General features: G+C 52.3%; 2 protein-coding genes across 3 annotated transcripts in view; both read right to left on the reverse strand.

The window, feature by feature from the left end:
• The window catches only part of FOXJ2 (forkhead box J2), a 280,606-nt gene that overhangs the window by 48,464 nt on the left and 215,310 nt on the right, over positions 1–16,832 (reverse strand). The window lies entirely within an intron of this gene.
• Positions 7,136–16,832, reverse strand: part of LOC144766954 (uncharacterized) — a 45,390-nt gene continuing 35,693 nt past the window's right edge. Inside the window, exon 3 of the mRNA XM_078650637.1 lies at positions 7,136–7,386. Coding sequence (XP_078506763.1) covers positions 7,136–7,386 — 251 coding nt within the window. The remainder of the gene's footprint in view (positions 7,387–16,832) is intronic.

Genomic DNA, 16,832 nt, shown 5'->3' on the forward strand with positions numbered 1-16,832 from the left:
CTGGATCAGTGTTTAAAATAGGTCATTTAGGTCCTTCACTATTCGTGACCAATATCTTTGTTCTTGCTGACATTCCCACAGGATATGTATATGGGTACCTTGGTCTGTTTTGCAACGCAAACAGTTGGGTGTTTCTGCCCTGCCCACTGCGTGGAGCCGCACCCAATCGTAGTACACCCTGTGTAGGACTTTGAATTGCATTAACCTTAAACAGAGCTTAATTGCAAACTCTTTTGGTTGCATCTATGCTGCCTCCCAGTCAATGTCCTCTAGCGGACCCGTGGTTTCCTCCCATTTACACCCGAGCAGTAACAATCTATCAGGGATGTTATTTATTAAGATTTTATATGTTCAGGAGACTGCCTTTGAGGGTATCTCCTCCTGTAGCAGCCTCCATTCTAGTGGTGCATATTTGGGGATATCTGTAATGTCAGGTTTTTGTGTGCCTCAGGCATGCTGTAGTTGTAAATATTTATATCGTTGCTTGTGCAACAGTTGATATTCAGCTTGGAGACCCACAAAGGTAATTAAGTCCCCTCTTTTGATTATGTCACCTAGTATCATGATCCAGACTGTATCCCAGCCCTGTAGTTTCGCCAGTTCAGGCAACCGCCTCCCCTCCCACAGAGGCGTAGCTTTAGTTAGTTTCTTATCCTAGTTCATCTGCCGTTCCGCCCCTTTCCAGGCCTTGATCGTCCTGTGTGGCGGGTAGCAAGCCCCGCACCCCTGCACTCCCATAGAGATAGTGAAGGTGAGAAGGTTTCCGGAACTGAAGCCTCACCAGGGCATAAGTAGGGTGATCTCCCGGGGCGTGACACCATTCATTGACTCACGTTCGATGTGCAGCTTGGTAATAGGCTTGGACATCTAGCAGGGCAATTCCTCCTTTATATTGGCTGGCTGTAATGTTTGCAGCGCCACTCTGGGGTGGACCCCATCCCACAGGAATATACAGAGCTCATCGTTGATTGTGTGGGATCTCATGATATGTGTTTTGGAGTTTGTATAGTAGTTTGGAGAGCGTTAACTTATACATGGCCGGCCTCCCTAGCAGCGTCAGGAGGAGCCGTCTCCATCTAGCCACGTCTTCTCGGAATTCTGTCAGAACTCGCTTAATGTTGTGAGTAAGGCAGTCCGCCTCATTTGTAGAAATGTACAGCCCCAAATATTTGAAACCCTCTTCAGTGATGTGCCAGTGTGTGCCTAAGGAGCCTCCTAAGGGTTATAGACTCTACTTTCCCCAGTTGATATTATATCCTGCTTGTTTACCATATTCCTTAGCTAGTTGTTTTATCAGAGGGATTGTCGTGTCAGGGTTGATGATGTAGAGCAGGATGTCATCCGCAGGGGTAGATCCGTTCATTTACAAGCTGACCTCTGTTGTCTTGGAAACCGCTAAGTTCTGGGTGGGTCCTGGTCTGTGTATAATTGTCCATTTTGCCCTGCTTTTGAGTTTTTGGTTCTTTCTCCCTCGCCATAGTTCAGTTGAAGGGGTTGGATCTTCTGGTAGGCTTTTAACCTGTTCTATGTTCTCTACTGTGGGTCCGAAGGCCAAATACTGTACAGTCAATTTTAAATCGTATTAGTGCACACCTTGTTAGATGGGCTACGGGGTGAGGTCTCCTACGTGGCGGGCCAGAGTCTTCTTGGTTTCGCAGGTGACTCACAGATTTTCTGCTCCTCACCTCTATTTCGAAGCAGCAGGGGTACGAGGCCAAGCCCACTTCTTGTCGTCTGTGCACAGCCCCTCTCGCCTGCCACGGATCAGGGCACACTTGACTGTATCGCAGGAGACGGCCAGGTCGGCCCGCCACACCGACCTGGTAGGCAGCAGGCCACCTCGCTATTGCAGGCAAACCTGTATTACATTTTTGAGTGCCCCTCGGCCGATCCCCCCCTCTAGGGCCTCTGTCGGTGGAGTAACTTTCCTTAGGTCTGCAGCATGGGCCAGCGTCTAGGCCCGTTCTCTGCGGCTCTTCCAGGGCTGAGCCTGCTGTTTCCCTTTGCTCGTTGGGCTTTTAGGGGTATGAGCGACTTCGAGACTACTTGATTTCGCAGGGGTCCCGGAGAGGACTTCTGTGTCGCCCATCCACCTCCTAATGGGAAGGGGGATGAGGTCTGACGCGGACTCTGCAGTCTGGGTGCAGCCTCTCTCGCCTGCTAACGAGTCAGGCACCAATGGTGTTTGCGTCGCAGGAGACAGCTCATTCACCCCCGCCACCCTGATCTGGTAGGCGACGGCGGGCCATATCACTGCTTCAGTCAAAGGGTGAGCTGTGTATTCTGGTGCCCTCTAGGTGGTCACACTACAGGGGACCCTTTCAGTGGTGTCCCTCTTTCCAGGCTTGCGGTGCGGGTGGTAGCCTCGGTTCGTCCTTCACGCCCTTCACCAAGCTGACCTTACTGACTTTGATTTCCATGAGCTTCTTGAGGCGTGGGCGGGCGTTAGGGGCTGCCCTCACTGGCCCTTGCAGCACCAATGTTGCCACCTCGTCTACTATGTTAAGCTACGGGGTCACGCCTCTCACACGCCGACCCCTAGCCACCTTGTGTTATGGTCTTGGGTGCCTTCCAGGTGGTCTCACTATTGGGGCCTCTTTTAGCAGAGTCCCTCTTCTTCCGACTTGTGGCGTGGGCGGGCGCCTCAGGTCGTCTCCAATGCCCTTCACCAGGCTGAATGTGCTGCCTCTTATTACAGTGGGTCGCTGGAGGCCTGGGCTGGAATCAAAGGTTGCCTTCTTTGGCACCCACAGCATCAATACCTCTTCTTTGCCTCCCACGCCGGGCTACGGGGTCGCGCCTCCCACACGCAGACCCCAAGCCGCTGCAGCTCTTCTAGGGAGGACTCCACTCCGCCGCTTTACCACGATCCTAAAGTGTCACTTTTCCCTAAATTGACTACTCTTTTTGCACGTATGGAATTATAATGACCCGCAGTTGACTAGTGCTGGCTATCTTTAAACATAGGTGGAGGAAGAGAGGAAAAAGGGGTGCAAGCCCTTTCCTTACAGGTCTCAGCTCCTGTTTATTCTATGATCTCTTTGATTTTTTGAACATTAGTATCTTGTGTTGCTTTCCTTGCATTATTATATGGCTGGGTGTTTGAGCTTTGTAACTAAACAATATAAAAATACAGCTAATACTTTTAGTTGACCACTACTAAGGAAAGTTTTCAACTAAGAATTGCAAGGCCATCATCCACAAAACCTTGGAATGCTTGATCGATGGACGTTTCTCCACTAAATCTCATGAGAGCTCAAGTCGACTACAATCACAAGGAGCACTGGGTTTGTTTTCTATGAAGGAGAAGAATTCTCACTGCGACAGAGGAAAGGAGTGAATGTAAAATAGTCTCCGATAATCCAATGTGATAGTTTATTCCTGGTCATAGATTGAACATGGCTATTAGTACCCTTTCATCTATAATAGTCTACATGCAACAGCCATGTTCATGTTATAGAAATAGCATGTTCACAATAAAGAACAGACAGCAAAACATATCAGTGGTCACCATACACAAATATGATTAGTTTTAGATGTAGGAAATTATCCAGGTCAATAATCATTTACATACTAGGTGGACTAAAGTCCACACACTACTGAATCTATGTGAGCTCCCACTTTTGCAGTATATTCTTGAATAAATGGTTAAACACTGACTACAATCAGTTCCTACCAGAAAAATCAATATACCAATGACAAAAATTATTTGGTGAGCACTGGATCATGCTCCGCCATTCCTAGCATTAGGTTGTATGACACAACCACGCATACCTAAACCATGCTAGCCTAAACAACTCGGTCTGAACCACAACTGCACCTTTACCACACATGCCTATACCACGTATGCCTTTACCACGTATGCCTTTACCACGACCCTTGTTGTAAAGGCATGCTTACTTAAGGAACATGCATGGTAAAGTGCACACATCAGCTTTTCTGCCCTGCACCCTAACACCCAATACCCAGCCCTGCAATCCGCACCACCCCTTAAAACTACTGACACCTCACCCTGAGCCCCAACAGACTGCCCCTGCCCAAAAAACTAACCTGACCCCAGCCCCCCTGTACTGAGCCCAAAAACTGACCCCCACCCCTGAAAATTGCCCCAACCTGCCCAGAGCCCTAAAACCTGGCACCAGTCCTTAAAACAACTCTGACCCCCCCATGCCCTGAGCCCTACATTTCTGCTCCATGCCAAAAAACTACCCCAACCCCCGTCCTGAGCCCTTAACACCAACCCCACCCCTAAAATACGACCTACCAAAAACTGGCCCCAGCCGCGCCTCGGAGTTTCCTCTCCCAATCCTTTCAGCTCCTCTCCCGGCCCATCTGCACTTCTAGACCGCTGACTGCCTTAACAACGCAAACGCGTGGTTAAGGCATGTGCATGGTTAAGGCAAGCGTTCCGCTTGCTTGGAAACGGAACGTGTGGCTCAGCCTGCATTATAAGGGCCGTTTCCCCTAGCATTGCTGTTCTAATTCTCCTTTCTAGGGGTTGATTCCTAATTCTATGTCAGGAACGGAGGCGAGGATTATGCTATTCTTTCTCCACTTTATTGAATAGCAGTCATTCAAAGAAATTAGTAAAAATACTATTCCCATGAAACATAGGGAATAAAAGTTTTAATAGAGAGTTCAAGTACAGAGTGTCCATGTAGATCCACCAATCACAGAGTTCCCTGGGTGTCATAGTCCTCTGTCAACCTCTATTCCCCCTCTTTCTTCGCTGCTGCAGCCAGATAAGTGACTCTTGTTTGCCTCGCTCACAGTTGACTGCTGTTTGTTTCATTATTGGTATTTGCGTATGTTACTTTGCCGCCTTCGGGCCGCTACTCGCACTAATTGCTGAGGTGTTTTCTTTAAATAAATTGTTCCTCACAAATGTTAGGGATTGGGCACGCGAGCCACGTTTCATTCCCGGAGCGAGCCCATCTCCGATTTTAAATTGTAGTCATTCTGTGCTTACTTTGCTGTGCGCTGTGTTTTTCCCTTTTTGATTATCTCCGGCGAGTCAGCCACTACTCGCCAGGCTCACGCTCGACCGTGGGAGCCTTCGTGCTCCCCAGCGGTTGCATTGTGGTGCCGGCTCGCGATGCTCACCTCCCACCGCTAAGGGCGCCCGTGTGCGTTCCATGCAGCGACGTGCTTCCTGACATTCCACGCATTTTTTGTCTGTCAGGAAGCACCGCCACGAGAGCCTTGTCTGTCGGCAACACCCTCAGGGTCTGTTTCTCTGCCGTTAGGCAGTTTTTCCTGGCGCACACCCCCTCTTGAACGCCCCCCCGCTGCAGAGGGTCAGTACATGCCATTAGGCAGTGATATGAGCTGTTAATAACCACCTGGTGGTCTGTATGGGCATTAGTTTACGCTCTGGACCAGAGTCTTGTACTGCAGGTGTCCTCCCCGCTGGGACCTTCTTCCGGCAGGCTGCCCTTTATTAATACTCTGCACCAGGGCTGTTGGTCCCTGGGTTTCTGCCCAAACTAACAAGAGCTCTGCCCGCATCAAGTGCAGGCTGACAACCAGCCCCCCATAGCCTGAGATTCACCCTCCCTAAACTTACCCACTTACCTGTGTGGCACTACCTTTTTCCTGCCCTAATCTAGTCCTTCCAGGATTTATATATTTGAAAAGTTGATGTCTACCAGGATGACCAGTGGGAGGAGGATCCCATTACTGCTCTCCAATGGGACGAGGACTTCTATGACACGGTAGACGAGTCCATTCTTAAGGCGGTGGAACAGGTTATTGTGCCCTAAAAGACGGTCTGTCCCGCCGGATTGAGCAGGCGTGCAATAAGCTCGCTATGGCGTCTCAGGCCTTCCAAACCAACTCACCACCACCCAACGGATCACCCGCTGATCTCCATCCACCTCCGCCTAAACGTCCTAGGGACACTGGGGTGGACACGGATGCTTTTGATCGCCTTAAGCAGGCTTTCCTAGCGAGTAATCCCCCACCAGTGACACCCACTGCCCCAGGGGACGACAGTGCAGGAGATAAGGACGCCGCCGTTGGCCCTTCCTGTCTCTGGCGCCCCTCCCGCCTGACACCTAGTGCTGACACCCAATACCTCTGTGCCAACATGTTGGATCCAGATGACATTCTTCATCCTACATCCTCAGATTGGGCCCCTTTGGAAAAGGTCGCCTAATAAGTTACCAGCAGAACCCGCTGCCGTTAGAGGCTACAGCCCGCAACTGTCTCAGAGCCGAATGCCCCCGGCCCTCCTTGGAGGGGAATGTAGCTGCCACCTTCAAGATTGACCCCCGCATGGTGACGTCTCTTCAGAAATTCGTCAAGGTCACAAAGAAGGGTATTGACAGGTCTTGGCATACTTGCCAAGACATGCCCCTTGATATCCTAGGACCAATAAACAAAATCCTAAACATGGCAGAAGAAGACAAGCTGTCAGGGTCCCTGATCTCCCCAGAACCTCTCTCCTACTGGGCCCCGCGCGTGGTAGTGTTTTTAGGTACTGCCAACTGCACTCTTTCCACCGAGCGGCACAGGTCTTTGCTGATTAAGGTGGACCCCAAACTTGGCGATCTAGCCGATTCTGAAGTTGGTGCTGTGGCGCAAAGTGGCTTATTTGGTGAATCCTTTATTAAAGAATTAGTGAGGTTTGTTAACAATTTCACATCTTTAGACAAGGCACAAGCCTCCATCAGAAAGGTGTTTCACCCTCTGGTTTTCCGAGGGGCTGGACGAGGCAGGGGCCGCTCGTCCGGTCGTCCTAATCAAAACAGAGGGCAAGGCTCCAACCATGGACAATATCAGGATCAGGCCAGATTCGGAAATTTCTATCTGACAAGAGGACGCCGGGGCAAGAACCGAGGCAGCAGAGGCGGTGGCGCCTCCAACTCTTCCCTTCTAAAGGTGGGGGGCCGTCTGGCGCATTTTTTCAAGGCCTGGACTTCTGTCACACTGGACGCCTCTTCAAGATGGAAGGGATCCATTTCCTTCGCGACCTTCAGACTCAACGACTGGATGGCACGCCTTGACCTCAAGGACGCCAATCTGACAATACCCATTTTCCCTCCTCACAGGAGATTCCTGCAATTTCTCTGGCAGGGGAAAGTGTTACAGTTCACCACTCTACCATTTGGCCTTTCCTCTGCCCCTTGGTGTTTTACCAAGGTTCCCGAGCCAGTAAGAGCGACTGAGGACGTCCGGAATGAGACTTATTGTTAATCTGGATGGCATCCTTGTGCTGGCCCAGTGCCCTAATTCCTAAGCACTTCAGCTCCAGACGACGGTCAACCTTCATCAAAGCCTGGGCTTTGTGATCAACGATGCGAAATCCACTCTCGTGCCAGCCCAGAAGGTAGTTTTTCCTAGGTTTCTCGATAGACTCCGTAAACGTTACTCTCAGTCCCCCAGCTCGCAAATTGGCGAAAATTCGTCACGAGATCAGGAGAGCTCTCACACAGTCCCAACTCTCTCTCAGACAGCTAGCCTGTATAGTGGGTCTCCACTCGGCCTCAATCCAGGCTATCTTCCCTGGGGCGCTCCATTACAGAGCCCTACAGCACCTCAAGGCGCACAGTTTACGCAGAGGCCTCTTGTACTCCCATAAAGTGAGTCTCTCTGCGGACGCCAGGGAGGAACTTCACTGGTGGCTCACCAACATGGAAGCCTAGAATGAACGTGAAATCTTCGGTTCCGCGGCAGATATTATCTAATCCGACGCCAGTAGGTCCAGCTGGGGCGCGAGGTGTGCCGACTACACTACAGGAGGCGTGTGATCACCTCAGGAATAACAGTTGCACATCAACTGTCTATAGCTCTTAGCGGGATCGTTCGCAATCCAGTTTTGGACAAAGGACTCGATTCCGTCCTGCGTCCTCCTCAAGATGGACAACGTATTGGCAGTCCGATACATCAACCATCTATAGTGCACGCAATCGAGAGCACTCTAGGATTTGGCAGCGAATTTCTGGCAGTGCTGCCTAAATCACCACATCTCCGTTACGGCGGAGTACCTTCCGGGTCAGGACAACCAGGTAGCGGACTTCCACTCTCATTCCCACAACACGAGTCTCTGGAAGCTACATCCGGGCGTCTTTGCGGACCTGCAGAGTGTCTGGGGCCTGTTTTCGGTGGATCTCTTTGCCTCTCGTCTAGACCACCAGCTTCCCCGGTTCTTCAGCTGGAGACTGGACCCCTTGGCAGCCCAGGCGGATGAGTTCCTTCAGGATTGGCAGGGCAAATCGGGCTATGCCTTTCCCCCATTCGCTGTGATAACCAGGGTCTCAGCCCAAGTGCCTCGCCAAAGAGCAGACGTGGTTCTAATCTCGCGATTTGGAGATCTCAAGTTTGGTTTCCAGTTCTTCTGGAACTTTCTTGGGATTCTCCAATCCCACTCCCCCAGTTTCCAACCTTCCTCAGTCCGGACAAGGTTCCTCACCCGTTGATCGCCCACGGCTCCTTCAACTTGATGGCGTGGAGGATTACAGGGGATGATGGGCGGTCCCAGGCCTTTCGGGAGCGGCTGAGAAATTAATGTCCATTGCCTGGGCAGAAAGTACTTTCAAACGATATCGATCAACCTGGAGACAGTGGTGTCGTTGGTGTATGCGTTGGTGTCTCAATCCCATGGCAACCGAATTTTTGGGCCTCTTTGGCTGAGGACGGTTTGGCTTATAGAACCATCAATACCTTCCGTTCCTCCATTTCAGCAGGTCATACCATTGTGGATGGTTCTCCCGTGGGTGAACCTCCTTTGGTTTGCCTTCTTCTTCGGGGCATCCGCCTCTCCTTACCGCCTGAGCCTCATTATTCTCAACCTAGAGATGTCAATCAGGTCTTGAATTTGTTCCTGTCTTAGCAGCCAAACAGATTTCTCTCTCGGAAAGAGCTGTCGGCAAGTTGGCCATGCTTCTCTGCCTTATTTCCTGCAGACGGGTTTCTGATGTTAGAGCCCTGGATATTACCAGTAGGATATTCTCCCCCTCCGGGGTTACTTTCAATATTCGCCAGACGAAGTGCGGAACAGCGCCTATTTCTGGATTCTCCAAAAATATGTGCGCTCTCGTGCCTCAAAGCTTACGAGGAAATGACGGAGGAGTTCCGCCCGCCAGTTGCTTATTGTGCTCAAGAAACCCCATAAGGCGGTCTCCTCCCCAACCATTTCCCATTGAGTAAGGTGAGTGATGCAAGAGGCTGGAATTGACCTTAGAGTCTTCGGCGCTCACTATACTAGGGGGGCTATGGCCTCTAAAGCTTTTACCCTGGGAGCTCGTCTTGAAGACATTGTGAATGCAGCGGATTGGTATTCAGACTACCTTCAAACGGTTTTACTTCAAACCGGTGATTGATATGGCTCACTTGGTAGGGAGTAAGCTTTAAATTAGCATAATCCTCGCCTCCGGTCCTGACCTAGAATGAAAAATTTCCTAGCTATCGTAACGGAAAGTTTCAATTCTATTAAGGACTCTGAGGCGAGGATTATCCCACCCAGGGTAAAACTTCTTGTAACTTACCTCCCTCGTAATAGAGTAAGTAAACTGTTTAACTGTCTCAGGTTTGTCTTGATTGCACATACTGTCAAGTGCAGTTTCATGTTTTTTCACCTACAGGGCTAATCCTTAGCCAATGGTGTCGCCTAACGGTGGTGTTTGCTTCCAGCAGAAAACTCCAACAAACAGGATTCCTGAAGCGTTTGACCTGGCTGACTACGAGCGACAAAAGAGGAGGACTATAGGTTGACAGAGGACTATGATACCCAGGGAACTCTGATTGATGGATCTATATTGTTAAAACTTTGTTATTCCCTTTGTTTCATGGGAATAGTAGTTTTTACGAATTTCTTTGAATGGCTGCTATTCAATAAAGTGGAGAAAGAATAGCATAATCCTCGCCTCAGAGTCGGATTGAAACTTTCCGTTACGATAGCTAGGACATTTTTCATTCTATTTGGTTCTCGAAATACACATCGCCAATAACCCTCGAAAGAGTAGAAACTTGTAAATGTTTTTATAATTTGTAAATATAAATAAATCACCCGCATTTTCTTCACTGCATTTGTGATTTTTCCCTGAATTTCCAATCATAAAACTGGTTGGAATTGAAATGCAGTTGAAAAATAGTAAAATAGTTCAGAATGTTGTATTTTGCGTTTTGATTTTTGAATATCGGGTGGACCTTCTGTTTTAGAAAGCATCAATTGTAGAGCAATTGTTTTGAGGATATCTGTATTGCTATAAGGATATCAGTATTGAAATGTACACAGTCCAACACGCAGCACTTCTACATTAGACCTAATAATTGCAGCAACCTAAAAAACCCTGAAAGAGGGATTCCATTCTTTTTTTTGCGGCTTTGCAAAAGATGTTAATTTTTCTCAAGTGCTCAGATGACGAAAAGTTTATATTTGTTTTCAGGATTTACATCCAATACTTGTAAATGTCCGAGGAAATAACTGCATTATGGCAATTCGTTCATAGCAGGAACATATAAGTTACTTACCTTCGGTAATCAGACTAGACCCGGAAAACACCATCCACGTCGGAAATGACAGCACAGTGCCTTCATAAGCACCAGCCCTGCGTGCTGACATCAGTTTCTTTTGTGACCATTTCCGCACCTAAAACGTTGCGCCATATTAAAACCAGTGTTAACCAGTGAGCAGAATCTAGCGGATCTTTGGGGAGGGAGGAGGGGCAGCCCAGTTTGCGTAGTGGGGAAGATGGAAGGGTCGGTGAGGCTTTTGAGGTTCGACAGTCTTTACCAGAATAGATACCCTGGTAATACCTCCCGGAGGTAGGACTGCAAACTGGCTAAACTAAAGAGTCCCAGAGGAACACATGCTCACCACGCTGGACCTAGCTGTCGAGGCAGAAATGTTTGGTGAACATTTGCAGAGATGCTCACGTGGCTGCCTGACAGATGTCCAAGACAGGGACACTATGCACAAACTGCTTTTCCCCTGGTGTAATGGGCACACAGCCCTTCAGGCAGTTGTTTCTTCGCCAGAGTGTAGCAGATTTTAATACACAGTACATTCCAGTGGGAGATGGTGCGCTTCTGTACAGCCTTACCCGTCTTATCCCCAGCAAACTAAATAAAAAGCTGACAGTCCAGGCGTGGGCTTTGGTAAGATTAATTTAGAAAGAGAGGGCCAATTGAGTCTCTCCTCTTCCTTAGACAGATGAGACGGTAAGCAGAACGCAGGCAGAGTGATGCTCTGGCCAACCTGGAAGGAAGAGGGTGATCACTTTTGTGAGGAAAGGGGCACATGTTCTGAGGGTTCACTGGAAGTGCTGACCCTCCTGGCCGAAGTAATGGAGACCAGAAAAGCAGTCTTGATCATAAGGAAGTGCAAGAGGAGAGAATGTAGCAACTAATGGAGTGCACACCAGGAAAGTAAGAGCAAGGTTCAAGTCCCATTGGGCATGACAAATGGGGCAGGAGGAAAGAGACGTGCCTTAAGGAACTCAGTCACAACTTGTGACTTAAAAATGAAAGGTTGAGCTGGCAACCACAGGAAAGCTGAAATGGCAGGCAAATAACCTTTGATGGTACCCTGGGCAAGGCCTTCGTGGGCAAGGTTAAGAAATTACAAAACCTCTGACAGAGGTGTAGAAAGGGGATTCTCCTGTAGTGTAGAGTACCTGGCCACAAATGTATTCCAATGCAGGCGTAGATGGGTTCAGTAGGATGCCTGGCTGTCAGAACACCATCACAGATCTCAGAAGAAAGGTAAACACCTTTCTCGCTGCTCAATCTCCTCACAGGAAATTTAAGAATGCACAGTTTTGGGTTCAACACCCTGCTCTATTGCTACAACAGGAGGTCTTCCTGAAGGGAAGCCTGATCATAGGAGCAGTGCTCAAGCTCAGGAGATCTGGATACCACACCCTAATAGCCCATTCCGGGCCTACTGGGATGATAGGCTTGGTCGGTCCGGATATTCATGAGAGCTAGGGCAGTAATGGAATCGTTGAAAACGTGTGCAGGAGTCACACCTCCACTCAAGATGAAACATGGCTTTGAGCGAGAGCCACTTTGGAAACTCTAATGTGCCAGAAGCGATGACCTTGAACATTCTTGGTGGTGGCGAAGAGATCAAGCAAAGTCTCCCCCACTCAAAGAAAAGTGTGTGTGGGTGCAGACACCATATATGGTCTGCAAGGCACCTCCAACTGAACTCGTCTGCCCTGGTGTCCAAAGAGCCTGCTAGGTATGAAACAACTAGGAAAGTGTCCTGGTGCTCCAGCCAGTACCAGAGGCGCAGAGCCTCGTGGCACAGGGTCCTCAACCCACCCAACCAGCCCTGTTTGTTGCAATACCACATGGTGGTGGTGGTGTCCGTGAACACCTGAACCAGCTTCCAGTAGATGGACAGGTGGAAGGCTTTTAGTGCCAGGCAGATGGCCCTCGGCTCCGACAAACTGATGTGGAGTAGAATAGGGACTTCACCCGAGGTCAGAGCCCTCTGATCTTCACCTCTCCTAGATGGCTGCCCAGCTTAAGTGACATCTGTCACCACTGTAAGATACGAACTGCGGACAAAAGCAGTTCGTCAGCTTCTACTGCAGGTTGTTTGCAGTGTCCGTGAATATCGGGACTAAGTCAAAGATTTCCATGAAGCTGAATCACTGGGATTTCAGGTCCTACCGTAGGGGCTACATATGCCAGTAGCAATGTTTTACCAGCAGGATGCAGGAGGCCCAGCAGCCTCAGTCAGTCTCATCGAAATCCAGGATAGAGGCTGAAACAACATTATCATTGCCTGAATATCCCACACGCAGTTTTGGTGATTCAGCCCAAAACTGTATTGTGTACAAATGAAAGGGAGCGTCTGTGAGGGAATCCGATGCAACTTTAGCATGTTGATGGAAAACCCCAGCGAATGCAGGAGATCCGCCATAGTCTGGAGGTGGGAGCCGACTGCCACAGGCAAACCTGCCCTCAGCTGCCAGTCGTCAAGGTAGGAGACAAATGGAACCCTCGCCCCCCACAGATGTGCTGCAACCACCGCCATCACCATGGTGAACACCAAGAGGGCGCTGGTGAAGCCAAAGCAGAGTACAGCAAAATGTAAGTGCTGGTGGCCCACCGCAGGTAATATCTGAAAGAGACACGTTAGTGATAGATTCCTTACCTTAGAATATCCCCAGGCGTCAGACTGGATCCGGAAAATTTTGCGCAGCAATACCCCTGCGCGCCGACAGGCGTCGTCCGCGGCTCCGCGTCCGTCGTCGGCGTCGTTAGCGCCAGAATGACGTTGGAGTACTTAGACGCCGCCCATGCGCGCTGACGTCAGTTCTTTTTTCCGCGCCAGCTAGCGCAGATCCGGAGAAGCTCTACCCCTTAGTCTTTTATGACTAAACTTTTCGATCTTTTTGATCATTTTTCTACTCGAGTCTTCGACTCCGACGGTGCCGGTAGGGATGCCCGGGTTCAAACCCTGTTCCAAGTGCGACCGACTGATGCCGGTTACCGACCCCCATCTCCAGTGCCTGAAGAGTTTAGGCCTCGACCACCACGACCGTACCTGCTCCGACTGCCGGGCCCCGACGTCGAAAGCTAGGCGGGAGCGGTCCCGCAAGCGGCTCGAGCTCTGGCAGTCAGCCCGCACCGCTCCAGGTCCCGGTCCCACGGGAGGTCGAGGGACCGGTCGCGGGGTCGGAGTCCTCGTAGCTCCGGGAGTGGACATCGGTCATTGGGATCCAAGTCCTCAGGTAAGAGGCATGAGAGGTCGGAGAGGCGTCATCGTTCCTCCGCCCACCCCGACGCTCAAGCGATGCAGCCGGGGGTTCGGGTGACACCACCCACGCGGCTCCGACTGAGTCGCAGGCGTCGCCACCTGCCCCACACCTTCGGGTCCCTGGGCATGGCGCGACGCCGGAGGAGGTCGAGCGGTACCTCATCGCCATGAGGTCCCTCCCTCCTCAGCCGGGTCCCGTGGCGCCTTCGGGCCCAGCGGCCCCGGCTGGAGGCCCTAGCGGGTCGGGTGCTTCGGCGCCGTCGGGTGCTGCGGCCCCGGCGCCGCCAGCGACTTCGGTCCCGGCGCCGCAGGACCTCACCGGATCCGCTTCCGGATCGTCGCCGGTCGACCTCACGACTTCACCGGCCCCGCGGGTGTCACCCCGGCGCCCCTTGTGGACGCCGTCCCCAATGTTCCCTTCGGTCCGACTCCGGCGCCGGAACGGCGTCGCTTCCGACGGCCTTTGGAGATTTTTATTTCCATGAGGAGGCCCCGTCTGTTGAACCTGTTCTACAGGAGATGGGTGACGAGGGTGATTGGGAGGGGTCTGCTGACCCTCTGGCATAGGAATGCCAGTCTCAAGAGGACTGGACATATGAGCTTGGGGAGGGCAGTGGTATTGACACTTCGCCAGACACTGGATTTGTCTCCCCTCCCACCGTGGCTACGGAGGAGGGGGCTGCTTACAGTGTAGTGTTGACGAGGGCGCCCAAGGCCTTAAAAATTGAGCTCCCCGTCGCGGCCGTGAGGACTAACCTCCTCACTGAGGTCCTTAGACTGCAGGCAAGCTCCAGTGAGCCGCTGCTGCCGTTTAATGAGGCCTTGCGTGACGTTCTTGTGGGCACTTGGTCCAAGCCCGCCTCAGGTCCGCCTGTGGATAGGAACGTGGCCAGACGCTACCGCCCGGCTCCGGGCGACCCTTGCTTTTTGTCCACCCATCCCACCCCCGAGAGCTTGGTCATCCAGGCCTCTACTTCCCAGACCGCATTCCCGATGGCCCCGCCCGATCGGGAATCCAAGAGGTATGAACAGTTCGGGAAGAAAGTGTTCTCGTCCCTGAGTTTGGGACTGCGGTCTGTCCATACCGCATGCCTCTTGGGCCGCTACACCCACACTCGTGGGATACGGTCGCGGACGTGCTGCCACAATGCCCGGAGGAGGTCCGGGCTAAACTCGCCCAAGCCCTTGCGGAGGGTCGAGATACAGCGCGATATTCCATCCGGTGTGGGCTGGATACCACAGACTCACTGGGCAGGGCAATGGCACCGACGGTGGCGGTTCGACGCTACGCCTGGTTGAGGACCGCCAACTTTTCGGTCGATGTCCAGTCCACTTTTCTGGACATGCCGTTCGATGGCCGTCGCCTCTTTGGCGACAAGGCAAACCATGAGCTTGAGCGTTTTAAGGACTCCAGGGCTACGGCGAAGTCCTTGGGCCTCTCGGCCCCACGCCAGTAATCGGGTGCCTTTCGCTCCTTTCGTGGCCACGGAAGGGGCGCCCCCACACGAGCTGCCAGCCACGCACCGCAGAATGTTCAGCAGCGCGGTGGTGGCCGTGGAAACCGCAGTAACGGCGGTCGGGGACAGCTGCGAGCCCAGTCCACACCTCCCTCCGCAGCACCCGCCTCAAAACCTTCCTAGTCCGTGTTTTCAGGCCCATGTGACGCCAGTGGGTGGCAGGGTTCGCCATCACCTCTTCCACTGGCGCAATGTCACGTCGGACGGGTGGGTGCTGCAAATCGTCCGAAGGGGCTACTCCCTCTCCTTCGAGGCGACCCCTCCAACCATGCCCCCGGAATGCCACCGAGTATCGGGGGATCATTTGCGACTTCTGCAGGAGGAAGTTACGGCCCTCTTGGCCAAGGGGGCCATCGAGCGCGTTCCTGGGCCAGAAGTAGGGTGTGGTTGCTACTCCCACTACTTTCTGGTACCCAAGAAGGGCAAAGGGGGCCTACGCCATATCTTGGACCTACGGAACGTCAACGGCTTCCTCCGGAAGGAGAAGTTCAAAATGCTGACACTAGCTCAGGTCCTAGCTGCCCTGGACCCAGAAGACTGGATGGTAGCGTTGGACTTGCAGGACGCTTATTTTCACATCCCCGTCCTGCCGGCCCACCGGCGCTACCTGCGGTTCACGGTTGGCCACGAGCCCTTTCAATTTACCGTGCTCCCTTTCGGCCTTACCAGCGCCCCACGGGTGTTAACAAAGGTGATGGCGGTGGTTGCAGCTCATCTGCGCAGGGTAGGGGTTTCAGTCTTCCCCCTACCTCGACAACTGGTTGTTGAAGGCGGGCTCGCCCCAGGCGGTCGTCGGCCACCTCCAGACAACGGCAGATCACCTGCATCAGCTGGGGTTCTCCACCAATGTGCCAAAGTCACACCTGTGCCCCTCTCAGAAGCTCCTCTTCATCGGAGCGGTTCTCGACTCGGCGCAGTTTCGGGTTTATCCTCCCGAACAGCGGGTCCGGGATATTCAGGCTATAATTCCACTCTTTCAGCCTTTATCCCAGGTATCGGTCAGGTTGATGCTGCGGCTTCTGGGGCTGATGGCCTCCTGCATCCTTCTGGTGCATCACGCTCGGTGGCGGATGCAGGCTCTGCAGTGGGACCTGAAGTTTCAGTGGGCCCAGCATTAGGGCAACCTTTCCGACCATGTCCTGATCTCGGAGGGCACTGCGAGACAGCTGCAGTGGTGGCTCACGGACCGCGATTGGGTCAGTGGCAGATCCCTCTCCCTTCCCCAGCCGGAGCACGTAGTTGTGACGGACGCGTCCCTCCAGGGCTGGGGGGGCCATATGGGAGAGGCGGAGATCAGAGGCCTCTGGTCTCAGGCGGAGTCCAAGCTCCATGTCAACCTTTTGGAGCTGCGGGCGATTCGTCTAGCACTAGGCATTCCTCTCCTCTGTCCGGGGGAGTGTAGTGCAGGTGTTCACGGACAACACCACCGCCATGTGGTACTGCAACAAACAGGGCGGGTGGGGTCGTGGACCCTTTGCCAGGAGGCTCTGCGTCTCTGGCAGTGGCTGGAACGCCAGGGCGTGACCCTGGTGGCTCAACACCTAGCAGGTTCTCTGAACGCCAGGGCGGACAAACTCAGCCGTCGGTGCATGATGGAT

Source organism: Lissotriton helveticus, chromosome 7 (genome assembly GCF_964261635.1).
Source record: "Lissotriton helveticus chromosome 7, aLisHel1.1, whole genome shotgun sequence".
Classification (NCBI taxonomy): domain Eukaryota; kingdom Metazoa; phylum Chordata; class Amphibia; order Caudata; family Salamandridae; genus Lissotriton; species Lissotriton helveticus.